Source organism: Pseudophryne corroboree, chromosome 7 (assembly GCF_028390025.1).
Source record: "Pseudophryne corroboree isolate aPseCor3 chromosome 7, aPseCor3.hap2, whole genome shotgun sequence".
Classification (NCBI taxonomy): domain Eukaryota; kingdom Metazoa; phylum Chordata; class Amphibia; order Anura; family Myobatrachidae; genus Pseudophryne; species Pseudophryne corroboree.
The window spans coordinates 73,485,012-73,498,220 of record NC_086450.1 but is presented as its reverse complement, the minus strand read 5'-3'; the positions used below and the strand labels follow the sequence as shown (position 1 = coordinate 73,498,220).

General features: G+C 47.0%; 1 protein-coding gene and 1 non-coding gene across 3 annotated transcripts in view; both read left to right on the top strand.

Moving 5' to 3' along the window:
- NUP35 (nucleoporin 35) overlaps positions 1 to 13,209 on the top strand; it is a 66,812-nt gene that overhangs the window by 45,074 nt on the left and 8,529 nt on the right. For both annotated transcript variants that reach the window (XM_063933314.1, XM_063933315.1), the window contains exons 5-7: positions 9,968 to 10,109; positions 11,152 to 11,221; positions 11,313 to 11,441. In XM_063933314.1, the coding sequence (XP_063789384.1) occupies positions 9,968 to 10,109; positions 11,152 to 11,221; positions 11,313 to 11,441 (341 nt within the window). The remainder of the gene's footprint in view (positions 1 to 9,967; positions 10,110 to 11,151; positions 11,222 to 11,312; positions 11,442 to 13,209) is intronic.
- On the top strand, positions 13,086 to 13,198 carry LOC134946891 (U5 spliceosomal RNA). Its single transcript, XR_010182464.1, has one exon. It is a non-coding gene; the product is annotated as a U5 spliceosomal RNA (small nuclear RNA).

The following is a 13,209-nucleotide window of genomic DNA, read 5'->3' as shown; positions in this document are numbered from 1 at the left end:
GCTAGTCAGGAACCTCCTAAAACCAGGAAAAGAGGCTTCCTACGAAGCAATTCCATTCGGCAGATTTCACGCAAGAACTTTTCAGTGGGATCTGCTGGACAAATGGTCCGGATCGCATCTTCAGATGCATCAGCGGATAACCCTATATCCAAGGACAAGGGTGTCTCTCCTGTGGTGGTTACAGAGTGCTCATCTTCTAGAGGGCCGCAGATTCGGCATTCAGGATTGGATGCTGGTGACCACGGAGGCCAGCCCGAGAGGCTGGGGAGCAGTCACACAAGGAAAAAATTTCCAGGGAGTGTGATCACGTCTGGAGACTTTTCTCCACATAAATATACTGGAGCTAAGGGTAATTTTATAATGCTCTAAGCTTAGCAAGACCTCTGCTTCAAGGTCAGCCGGTATTGATCCAGTGGGAAAAACATCACGGCAGTCGCCCACGTAAACAGACAGGGCGGCACAAGAAGCAGGAGGGCAATGGCAAAAACTGCAAGGACTTTTCGCTGGGCGGAAAATCATGTGATAGCACTGTCAGCAGTGTTTCATTCCGGGAATGGAAACTGGGAAGCAGACTTCCTCAGCAGGCACGACCTCCACCCGGGAGAGTGGAAACTTCATCGGGAAGTTTTTCCACATGATTGTGAACCGTTGGGAAATACCAAAGGTGGACATGATGGCGTCCCGTCTGAACAAAAAAACGGGACAGGTATTGCGCCAGGTCAAGAGACCCTCAGGCAATAGCTGTGGACGTTCTGGTAACACCGTGGGTGTACCAGTCGGTGTATGTGTTCCCTCCTCTGCTTCTCATACCTAAGGTACTGAGAATTATAAGACGTAGAGGAGTAAGAACTATACTCATGGCTCCGGATTGGCCAAGAAGGACTTGGTACCCGGAACTTCAAGAGATGCTCACAGAGGACTTATGGCCTCTGCCGCTAAGAAGGGACTTGCTTCAGCAAGTACCATGTCTGTTCCAAGACTTACCGCAGATGCGTTTGACGGCATGGCGGTGGAACGCCGGATCCTAAGGGAAAAAGGCATTCCGGAAGAGGTCATTCCTACCCTGGTCAAAGCCAGGAAGGAGGTGACCGCACAACATTATCACCACATGGGGCGAAAATGTGTTGCGTGGTGTGAGGCCAGGAAGGCCCCACGAAGAAATTTCAACTCGGTCGATTCCTGCATTTCCTGCAAACAGGAGTGTCTATGGGCCTCAAATTGGGGTCCATTAAGGTTCAAATTTCGGCCCTGTCGATTTTCTTCCAGAAAGAATTGGCTTCAGTTCCTGAAGTCCAGAAGTTTGTCAAGGGAGTATTGCATATACAACCCCCTTTTGTGCCTCCAGTGGCACTGTGGGATCTCAACGTAGTTCTGGGATTCCTCAAATCACATTGGTTTAAAACCAGTCAAATCTGTGGATTTGAAGCATCTCACATGAAAAGTGACCATGCTCTTGGCCCTGGCCTGGGCCAGGCGAGTGTCAAATTGGTGGTTTTTTTTCTCAAAAAAGCCCATATCTGTTTGTCCATTCGGACAGGGCAGAGCTGCGGACTCGTCCCCAGTTCTCTCCCTAAGGTGGTGTCAGTGTTTCACCTGAACCAGCTTATTGTGGTGCCTTGCGCCTACTAGGGACTTGGAGGACTCCAAGTTGCTAGATGTTGTCAGGGCCCTGAAAATATAGGTTCCAGGACGGCTGGAGTCAGGAAAACTGACTTGCTGTTATCCTGTATGCACCCAACAAACTGGGTGCTCTTGCTTCTAAGCAGACTATTGCTAGTTGGATGTGTAATACAATTCAGCTTGCACATTCTGTGGCAGGCCTGCCACAGCCAAAATATGTAAATGCCCATTCCACAAGGAAGGTGGGCTCATCTTGGGCGGCTGCCCGAGGGGTCTCGGCTTTACAACTTTGCCGAGCGGCTACTTAGTCAGGGGCAAACACGTTTGTAAAATCCTACAAATTTGATACCCTGGCTAAGGAGGACCTGGAGTTCTCTCATTCGGTGCTGCAGAGTCATCCGCACTCTCCCGCCCGTTTGGGAGCTTTGGTATAATCCCCATGGTCCTTTCAGGAACCCCAGCATCCACTAGGACGATAGAGAAAATAAGAATTTACTTACCGATAATTCTATTTCTCGGAGTCCGTAGTGGATGCTGGGCGCCCATCCCAAGTGCGGATTATCTGCAATACTTGTACATAGTTACAAAAATCGGGTTATTATTGTTGTGAGCCATCTTTTCAGAGGCTCCGCTGTTATCATACTGTTAACTGGGTTCAGATCACAGGTTGTACAGTGTGATTGGTGTGGCTGGTATGAGTCTTACCCGGGATTCAAAATCCTTCCTTATTGTGTACGCTCGTCCGGGCACAGTATCCTAACTGAGGCTTGGAGGAGGGTCATAGGGGGAGGAGCCAGTGCACACCACCTGATCCTAAAGCTTTACTTTTTGTGCCCTGTCTCCTGCGGAGCCGCTATTCCCCATGGTCCTTTCAGGAACCCCAGCATCCACTACGGACTCCGAGAAATAGAATTATCGGTAAGTAAATTCTTATTATTAGCATCATACCCCTTCCCGCCAGAGGATAGGGCACGTTGGGAAACACCCCCTAGGGTGGATAAAGCGCTCACACGCTTGTCTAAACAGGTGGCACTACCGTCCCCGGATACGGCCGCCCTTAAGGAACCTGCTGACAGAAAGCAGGAAAATATCCTAAAAATGTATATACACTCACACGGGTGTGATACTGCGACCAGCAATCGCCTCAGCCTGGATGTGCAGTGCTGGGGTGGCTTGGTCGGATTCCCTGACTGACAATATTGATACCCTAGATAGGGACAGTATATTACTGACTATAGAGCATTTAAAAGATGCATTTCTATATATGCGTGATGCACAGAGGGATATTTGCCGACTGGCATCAAGAGTAAGTGCGCTGTCCATTTCTGCCAGAAGAGGGTTATGGACAAGACAGTGGTCAGGTGATGCTGATTCCAAAAGGCATATGGAAGTATCGCCTTATAAAAGGGAGGAGTTATTTGGGGTAGGTCTAACAGACCTGGTGGCCACGGCAACGGCTGGGAAATCCAAATTTTTACCCCAGGTAGCCTCTCAACATAAGAAGACGCCGTATTATCAGGCGCAGTCCTTTAGGCCCCATAAGGGCAAGCGGGCAAAAGTCTCCTCATTTCTGCCCCGTGGCAGAGGGAGAGGAAAAAGGCTGCAGCAGAAGCCATTCACAAGCTGTATTCCCAGCAGGTGATAATCAAGGTACCCCTCCTACAACAGGGAAAGGGGTATTATTCCACGCTGTTTGTGGTACCGAAGCCGGACGGCTCGGTGAGACTTATTTTAAATCTGAAATCCTTGAACACTTACATACAAAGGTTCAAATTCAAGATGGAGTCACTCAGAGCGGTGATTGCGAACCTGGAAGAAGGGGATTATATGGTGTCTCTGGACATCAAGGATGCTTATCTCCATGTCCCAATTTACCCTTCTCACCAAGGGTACCTCAGGTTTGTGGTACAGAACTGTCACTATCAGTTTCAGACGCTGCCGTTTGGTTTGTCCACGGCACCCCGGATCTTTACCAAAGTAATGGCCGAAATGATGATACTCCTTCGAAGGAAGGGAGTTTTAGTTATCCCTTACTTGGACGATCTCCTGATGAGGGCAAGATCCAGGGAACAGTTGGTAGTCGGGGTAGCACTATCTCAAGTAGTGTTGCGGCAGCACGGTTGGATTCTCAATATTCCAAAATCGCAGCTGATCCCGACGACACGTCTTCTATTCCTAGGGATGATTCTGGACACAGTCCAGAAAAAGGTGGGAGTTATCCGAACTAGTCAGAAACCTCCTAAAACCAGGCCAAGTGTCAGTGCATCAGTGCACAAGGGTCCTGGGAAAAATGGTGGCTTCCTACGAAGAAATTCCATTCGGCAGATTCCACGCAAGAACTTTCCAGTGGGACCTGCTGGACAAATGGTCCGGATCGCATCTTCAGATGCATCAGCGGATAACCCTGTCACCAAAGACAAGGGTGTCTCTCCTGTGGTGGTTGCAGAGCGCTCATCTTCTAGAGGGCCGCAGATTCGGCATTCAGGACTGGGTCCTGGTGACCACGGATGCCAGCCTGCGAGGCTGGGGAGCAGTCACACAGGGAAGAAATTTCCAGTGCTTGTGGTCAAGCCTGGAGACATCACTTCACATAAATATTTTGGAGCTAAGGGCCATTTACAATGCCCTAAGCCAAGCAAGACCTCTGCTTCAAGGTCAGCCGGTGCTGATCCAGTCGGACAACATCACGGCAGTCGCCCACGTAAACAGACAGGGCGGCACAAGAAGCAGGAGGGCAATGGCAGAAGCTGCAAGGATTTTTCGCTGGGCGGAAAATCATGTGATAGCATTGTCAGCAGTGTTCATTCCGGGAGTGGACAACTGGGAAGCAGACTTCCTCAGCAGGCACGACCTCCACCCGGTAGAGTGGGGACTTCACCCAGAAGTCTTCCACATGATTGTAAACCGTTGGGAAAAACCAAAGGTGGACATGATGGCGTCCCGCCTAAACAAAAAATTGGACAGGTATTGCGCCAGGTCAAGGGACCCTCAGGCAATAGCTGTGGACGCTCTGGTAACACCGTGGGTGTACCAGTCAGTGTATGTGTTCCCTCCTCTTCCTCTCATACCAAAAGTACTGAGAATTATAAGACGGAGGGGAGTAAGAACTATACTCGTGGCTCCGGATTGGCCAAGAAGGACTTGGTACCCGGAACTTCAAGAGATGCTCACGGAGGACCCGTGGCCTCTACCTCTAAGAAGGGACCTGCTCCAGCAAGGACCCTGTCTATTCCAAGACTTACCGCGGCTGCGTTTGACGGCAGGGCGGTTGAACGCCGGATCCTGAAGGAAAAAGGCATTCCGGATGAAGTCATCCCTACCCTGATCAAGCCAGGAAGGATGTAACCGCAAAGCATTATCACCGCATTTGGCGAAAATATGTTGCGTGGTGCGAGGCCAGTAAGGCCCCGATGGAGGAATTTCAATTAGGTCGATTCCTGCATTTCCTGTAAACAGGAGTGTCTATGGGCCTAAAATTGGGGTCCATTAAGGTTCAAATTTCGGCCCTGTCAATTTTCTTCCAGAAAGAACTAGCTTCAGTTCCTGAAGTTCAGACGTTTGTAAAAGGGGTACTGCATATACAGCCTCCTTTTGTGCCTCCAGTGGCACCTTGGGATCTCAATGTAGTTTTGGGGTTCCTAAAGTCACATTGGTTTGAACCACTTGAATCTGTGGAGTTAAAATATCTCACATGGAAAGTGGTCATGTTGTTGGCCCTGGCCTCGGGCAGGCGCGTGTCAGAATTGGCGGGCTTTATCCTGTAAAAGCCCTTATCTGATCTTCCATTCAGACAGGGCGGAATTGAGGACTCGTCCTCATTTTCTCCCTAAGGTGGTTTCAGTGTTTCATCTGAACCAACCTATTGTGGTACCTGCGGCTACTAGTGACTTGGAGGACTCCAAGTTGTTGGACGTAGTCAGGGCCTTGAAAATATGTTTCCAGGACGGCTGGAGTCAGAAAATCTGACTCGCTGTTTATCCTGTATGCACCCAACAAGCTGGGTGCTCCTGCTTCTAAGCAGACTATTGCTCGTTGGATTTGTAATACAATTCAGCTTGCACATTCTGTGGCAGGCCTGCCACAGCCAAAATCTGTAAAAGCCCATTCCACAAGGAAGGTGGGCTCATCTTGGGCGGCTGCCCGAGGGGTCTCGGCTTTACAACTTTGCCGAGCAGCTACTTGGTCAGGGGAAAACACGTTTGCTAAATTCTACAAATTTGATACCCTGGCTGAGGTGGACCTGGAGTTCTCTCATTCGGTGCTGCAGAGTCCTCCGCACTCTCCCGCCCGTTTGGGAGCTTTGGTATAATCCCCATGGTCCTTACGGAGTTCCCAGCATCCACTAGGACGTCAGAGAAAATAAGAATTTACTTAACGATAATTCTATTTCTCGTAGTCCGTAGTGGATGCTGGGCGCCCATCCCAAGTGCGGATTGTCTGCAATACTTGTACATAGTTATTGTTAACTAAATCGGGTTATTGTTGTGAGCCATCTATCCAGAGGCTCCTCTGTTATCATGCTGTTAACTGGGTTCAGATCACAAGTTGTACGGTGTGATTGGTGTGGCTGGTATGAGTCTTACCCGGGATTCATAAATCCTTCCTCCTTGTGTACGCTCGTCCGGGCACAGTATCCTAACTGAGGCTTGGAGGAGGGTCATGGGGGGAGGAGCCAGTGCACACCAGGTAGTCCTAAAGCTTTACTTTTGTGCCCAGTCTCCTGCGGAGCCGCTATTCCCCATGATCCTTACGGAGTTCCCAGCATCCACTACGGACTACGAGAAATAGAATTATCGGTAAGTAAATTCTTATTTTTGAAGGGAGGGGTTAAGGAGTAGGAATAAACATGGGAAGTCAATGGTTGGCAACTTTTCCCATGAAATTGCAGGTATTTGATGGTTGACAGCAATTGGAGGCATTTTTCCGATGCCCAGCCAATGGCTAACTACTTCTTGGCAGCTGTGTACACCTGGAGGTAGTTTCCATAGTTCAGCTACTGTGTGCGAAGCACTGAATGCTTCTGCACCTGTGCACAGTATAACCATCGATGGCTATGTCGGTGGTTCTCAAACGCGGTACTCCAGTTACCCAACAGAGATGTGACAATAGTGTTGAATAACATGGCGATACAGATAGTGCACCTACTTCAAATTTAATGCAGAGCGGTCGGTATATTTACAAAGTGACAGCTTTAGTAAGCTGCCCCTTCCTGGTGGGTTTAAGTTACAACATTTAAAGCAAAACTAATTTTAAGTGCAAAGCCCAGTGTATTTTGCACTTAATGTTAGAGGCACTTTACATTTTGATCTCAAACCCATCAAGAAATAGTGATTTTCATAATCCACCTCTGCTTAGTAAATATAGCCACTGGTAAGTACAGAAGTAATCAGTGGTTCTAGCCATGGAATTCACAGCAGGTTCATGGGGTGGATGGTAACAGAACTCACAGTATAGTGTTGTATTTTGTCCCCCTATTAGACTCCTGCATAATTCTCCAATAACTTGCATAAATGTGAATACAACTCTTTAGCTATGGATCCACACAGCTTGCAGCCTGTACACATTGGGGTCAATTTAATAAGGAACCACTAAGTGGCATCCATGAGTAAGTGCGTCTATGACACACTCGCAGTACTGCTGGACTTGTGGATTTTTGTTCACAGCCCCATAGAGCACAATCCAAAACCCACGAGTCTGGGGTGAGATTGGGCCACAAGGTGGGCGAGTTCAGATGACGTTTCTGCGCCATTCCCCGCCTTGCTCCTAATTGAGTTAGCCTCATTGATTGTTTGGGTAACATGCATGTGATCGGTGACGTTTATCAGGCCCGGTAACCTCCCACCACAAAAGCTAAAGTCTAAACACAAGCCGTGTGAAGGCCTCCATACGCCTAACGGCTGGCTGCCCAAGCCAGATCAGAAATGCCGACCGCCAGCCATTCTCCATGTATAAAAATTACCGCTTTGCTAATCGCACTCATTCACCGGTCCAACAACCCCCGGGATCTGGGGTTCGCTGAATTGCGACAATCCGTCGCTGTTGTATGGTGTCCCTATGGCAGCATATACCCTGTATTCATTCACAATAGCAAAACATTAAAAAACAAAACAAAAAACACTTTAGTTTCATGTGGGGTGTAACCAGCATATTGTCTAATTACTTAATGGTGAAAGAACTGATGAGTCAGTTCTTCTATTCTCAGATATAAAAATAAGCTCAGCCCTTGCATAACTCTGTATTGTTATATAAAATCCTTCATACATATGAAACAATTGCACACTTAGTACAGTCACCCTTATAACACTAAATCACAGCAGTGTCTATATTCTTGGTTGGTTTTATGTTAACAATTCTGTATGTGTTTTTAAGTAGAATAAGAGCGTGGGCTTGCCTTTTCCTTATGTGTATTTATTTGAAGGAAACATTTGTACACAACAATTGTGTTAAATATTTGTATGACGTTTGAGTCTGTGTAAAATGTATTACAATATGAGTGTAAGGAAATGTTAGCGATGATGCCTGGCTACAATGTGTCATCGCATTCAGTTGGATCACCTCCTTAAACTGGGAATACACTATAGCAGTGGTTCTCAAACTGTGTGCCGTGGCACCCTGGGGTGACTGGAGACGCTTGCAGGGGTGACTTGGATTGGTGGCCCAGGACCAATTCAAATTATTTATGGTCAATGTTATAGGCAAAAGCAGTGCTAATGGTGGCTGTCAATCCTAAAATATGTGGACAAACAGAAGCAAATCTTGTGCCTCACCACACAATACAATTTAAGGATGACATATAAACACAATTTGTTTAATATTTCTTACCACATTTCTCAATAAGATACTTTTGGCCTAGGGGTGCTGTGAAAAAAAATTCTGATGCTCTAGGGCGCCGTCATTCAACACAGTTTGAGAACCACTGTACCAGAGGCGGAACTCCCGCCAGTGCGTTGCACTGGGGCCCGCCACTGTCCAGGGGCCCAAAGCATGTAATGAGTCAAACTGACTCATTACATGCCGCTGTGGGCTACCGCTGCCCGCAGCACACAGCCGCCTGGACGGAGAGGAGAGGGAGGAGGGAGCCGCAGCAGCGCTTTGCTACTGGTTGAGGCGCTGCTGCTGTCCCTCTGCTTCACTATAGGCTGTCTTCCGGGAATCTGCCTGACGCAATGTGTAAAAAGGGGGAATCTTTGCCGCAATGTGTAAAAAGGGGGAATCTTTGCCGCAATGTGTAAAAAGGGGGAATCTTTGCCGCAATGTGTAAAAAGGGGGAATCTTTGCCGCAATGTGTAAAAAGGGGGAATCTTTGCCGCAATGTGTAAAAAGGGGGAATCTGCCTGACGTGATGTGTAAAAAGGGGGAATCTGTCGGCCGTAAGGTGTAAAAGGGTCTCTACCTGGTGTAGTGGTGCTACTGTGCGGCGTAATTTGAATAATGGAGACTACTGTGCACCGTTTTATGAATTGGTATTATTTTGTGGCCACACCCCTTCCCCACGAAGCCACGCCACTATGTATTTTTGCGTGCGCCTACGGCGCACACTGCCACTGTTTTGCATGCAGGGGTGGGGCTCCGATGCCTTTCTTGCACACAGTGCTAAAATGTCTAGTTACGGCACTGTTGCTAGGTATCCATTGTTGCTGGGGGGGGTCCCAAAGCATTTTGTCGCACCTGGGCCCACCGCTCGCCAGTTCCGCCACTGCACTGTACTATACCATTATCTGACTGATAATCTGCCAGATTTGGCTGGTTGGAATGAAAATCTGGTAATGGATGAGAGCAAATGACAATTGACTATTTGCTCCCAAACACTGGAAAATGGACAAAACTTGTCCGTGATGTAACCAATTTTTCTGACTGACAGTTTTTGTTAGCTTTCCAGTGTTTGGGAGCAAATGGTCGACTGTCACTTGCTCTAATCCATTACCAGATTTTCATTCCAACCAGCCAGATCTGGCAGATTATATTGCCAGATAATTGTATAGCATATTGCCAGTTTATGTGAGACATTGAAAGAAGGAAAAAGGGAATACTAATTGCACTGTTAATACTTTGTCAGTAGATGTCCTCATTGCACCACAAGCCGCAATCTTTCCCTGTCCTTATCTCAGTGTGTGTGTGTTGTCCGTTAAAATCACCAGAAACTTTTAATCTGCAATATTGGCATTTATTCTTGTGACCGTTCTAGGACCAGTGGTTGGTGGAAACACTACGTTTAGCCCAGAGTGCTTACAGTTGGTCAGGGTACACATTCTGAACCAATCCAGCCTTATGAATAGCTCTAACTATTTGTGATGTCGGCTTTTGTCGTCGCTTGTTATTAATGGGTGAAAACTTTTTGTGTAAACAGCTACAAGTGTATTCAGTCCGGCAAACTTTGGGCAAAGTAGAAAATCAACACTGTCACCTGCTCAGCTGGATCCCTTCTACACACAGGGAGATGCTCTGACGTCTGACGACCAGCTAGATGATACGTGGATAACAGTTTTTGGGTAAGTAAGATTTAGATTTTGGACGAGCTGTTCATTGCTGTACATTGCGTGGAATCGGGCTGGTATCTAAATACCAGCAGTCGGGTTCCTGATGACAATGTTGACTGATCCCTGCGAGTATTCGAAGCCTATCCTTAGCCCTAATGCTAACCCTAACACCAGTACTTCCCATTAGGATTCTGACTGTCTGTATTCCACTGTCAGTATTTTGTCAACAATTTTTACTACATTCCATCGGAAGATAGGTTTAGCCGAAGTCTACTTATTTCTGTTCCTTGTTATGCAGTACACAGACATTATTGGGGGGGTCCTTGTACTGATCGTGAATTGACATATACTATGTAAAGGTAAAGTTTTTGCCTAGCAGTACTTTCTACCAGGAAACTTTCCATGCTATATAGATATAGCCTTTTGTCCTGAAATCTGACAAATAATGTGACCTAAGGCTCCAGGCTCCATTAGATGCAAGAATCGCTGAAGTGTAGGCAGACAGGGACTACTTCTGACCGGTGGCGGTGATTTGGTGTGGGAACCCTTCCCAAATAACTAGGCAGGGTTTAAGGTGGCTTATACCTCTTTCACACCAAGCCTCGGATATTGCTGATCTACCCGGGTCCTGGTTTTGTGTTAAAGGGTGTACCCAAGTTGTGTTACCCGGGAATCTGATCATGGTCGAACCCCGACGCCAACCTGGGTAGCCTGCGGTGGGAACAGTGCAACCCGAGTTGTGCTAAGAGTATGCAGAGAGCTGGATCACTGATGCTTAGAAACAAGGTCTTCTCCAAGCGCCAGCAAAGTGACGACCCGGCAGTAACCCGTGTCCAGCCTGCAGTGTGAACATTGTTTCGAGCAGAGTGTTCAGTGAGCCTGTGTTCTGGTGTGAAAGTGTTGGATAACTCCTTTATAATTCAGTATATTTGTCGCTGGCAATCATCCTTGTTGTACAAATTTGTGACCTCATTTTCTTTGAATGTTTTATTTAAAAAAAAAAATATATATATATTTTATGTATATATGGTAACACTGGAACTTTTGTCTTCAGGTTTCCTCAGGCCTCTGCTTCTTATATTTTGCTGCAGTTCGCTCAGTATGGCAATGTAATAAAACATGTGGTGAGTATTTATTTATTGATTTTTTTTTTTTTTTTTTTTATAGTTTTTCTGTGTCAGAACCTTTCTGTTATCGTTTTGTTTTTTTCTACAGATGTCAAACACTGGAAACTGGATGCACATACAGTACCAATCTAAGTTACAGGCCAGGAAGGCATTAAGTAAAGATGGCAGGATATTTGGTGATTGTATTATGATTGGTGTGAAGCCTTGCATTGATAAGGTAAGGGTAATAGTGCATTGGTGAGAGGGGGGGGGCACAACCTTTTTTTAATATAAACATTAACATTTCTTTTTCATCCACTAGGGGTCACTGGAGTACTCTTGGATATGGGCGGCGTAGCAGAACAAAGGCACTGAATATTTAAATTTAGAACTCTCCACCCCTCCATATCCCTAGAGTACCTCAGTGTACGAACCCAGTGTTTTTTCTGTGCTCAAAGCACTAACATCGGCTTGTGGGATTCCCACACTTGTTGGAAGATTTTATTTTTCATTTTTATTTTTCATTTTTTTTTAAGAGCACATCCCTTCCCAGTTTCAAGAAAGACATGGGTCCGGGATAGTGCCGCTGCACGGGCAGCGCATGGCGTGTCGGTCCTCACAAAGAGCACCCTCACAGCCACAGACAGCCCACTGCTCCTGAAAAGAGCAGCCAGGACTAGAGAGCTGGACGGAGCTTGCACAGAAGAAGCCCCGTCGCAGCCATAGATCACTGGAAGCTGACTGAAAGCTGGACGGAGCTTACACATAGAAGCCCCGTCGCAGCCAGGACTACACAGCTGGACGGGGCTTACACAGAAGAAGCCCCGTCACAGCCATGAGTCACATCACTGAAGCTGGACGGAGCTTACACATAAGAAGCCCCGTCGCAGCCATGATCAGGAGCAAGCAAGGTAGGCTGGGGAACGGGGCGGTCAGCGCAGGCTGCCGCCCCGCTATGTTGGGGTTAATATGCTGCCTCGCCGCTCATACGCCGCCAAGCCCAGCCGCTACGTCTAACACACAGAGACGGTGACATCAAGCCGCCCGTCCCAGCGCTCCGTTCGGCCGCCCAGCTCCGTCCGGCCGCACAGCAGGGGGGAAGCCATACTCAGTCTCAGTATGACCGCCGCTCCGGCACCTTCCATCCACAAGTGCTAGTGCAGGCCTCCCGCAGAGAGTTCGGCCGCCCAGCTACGTCCGGCCGCCCAGCGCCATACAGCCGCAGCTCCCTCAGTCTCAGTACAGAGACGGTGACATGCCAGTGCAGGCTTCCCGCAGACACCGCGTTACAGAGGGGAAGAGGCACGGTGGAAGCTGGCGGATCAAATATATCAACAGCAGGGTATATATATATATATATATATATATATATATATATATATATCACAGGTATTTATAAGGTATTGTACCTGTCCTGGCAGTAATAGGCTATTGAATCTATATTACTGTCTGTGAATAGGCTATTGAGCCTATATATTAATGGCTGTTATTAACACTGTAAATAGGCTAGGGAGCCTATATTAAGGTCGGTGGTATCACTGTATAATAGGCTATTGAGCCTATATTAATGCTGTATAAATATATTAATGTATGTAATTATCATAGGCTATGAGCTTAGATATATTTATTCATAGAGCATGTGTTGTACCCGGCCTGTGATTATACTGTATAATATATTAACACGGAAACAATTGTAATTTGTTCTGTGATTATCAGGGTCAGCATGGCAAAGGGGCCATTTTAACCATGCTTCCTGTTGTTTTCCAGTTTGTAATTCTGGAACATTCCTGCCTTACATCTCTAAGCCACCAGAGGCGCAGGGGTGTTAGTGGGAATTTGGTTCGGGTTTCACATGCCCATGTGAACTGCTTTTCACATTAGAATACTCTTGTTTCTCTTCAGAGCGAATAAATCTTTCGCCTTTTACTAAAGATTTCCGTAGAGAGGAACAACCATGAGTTTCATATACAATAAAATATATATATGACACATAATAACTTCAATAA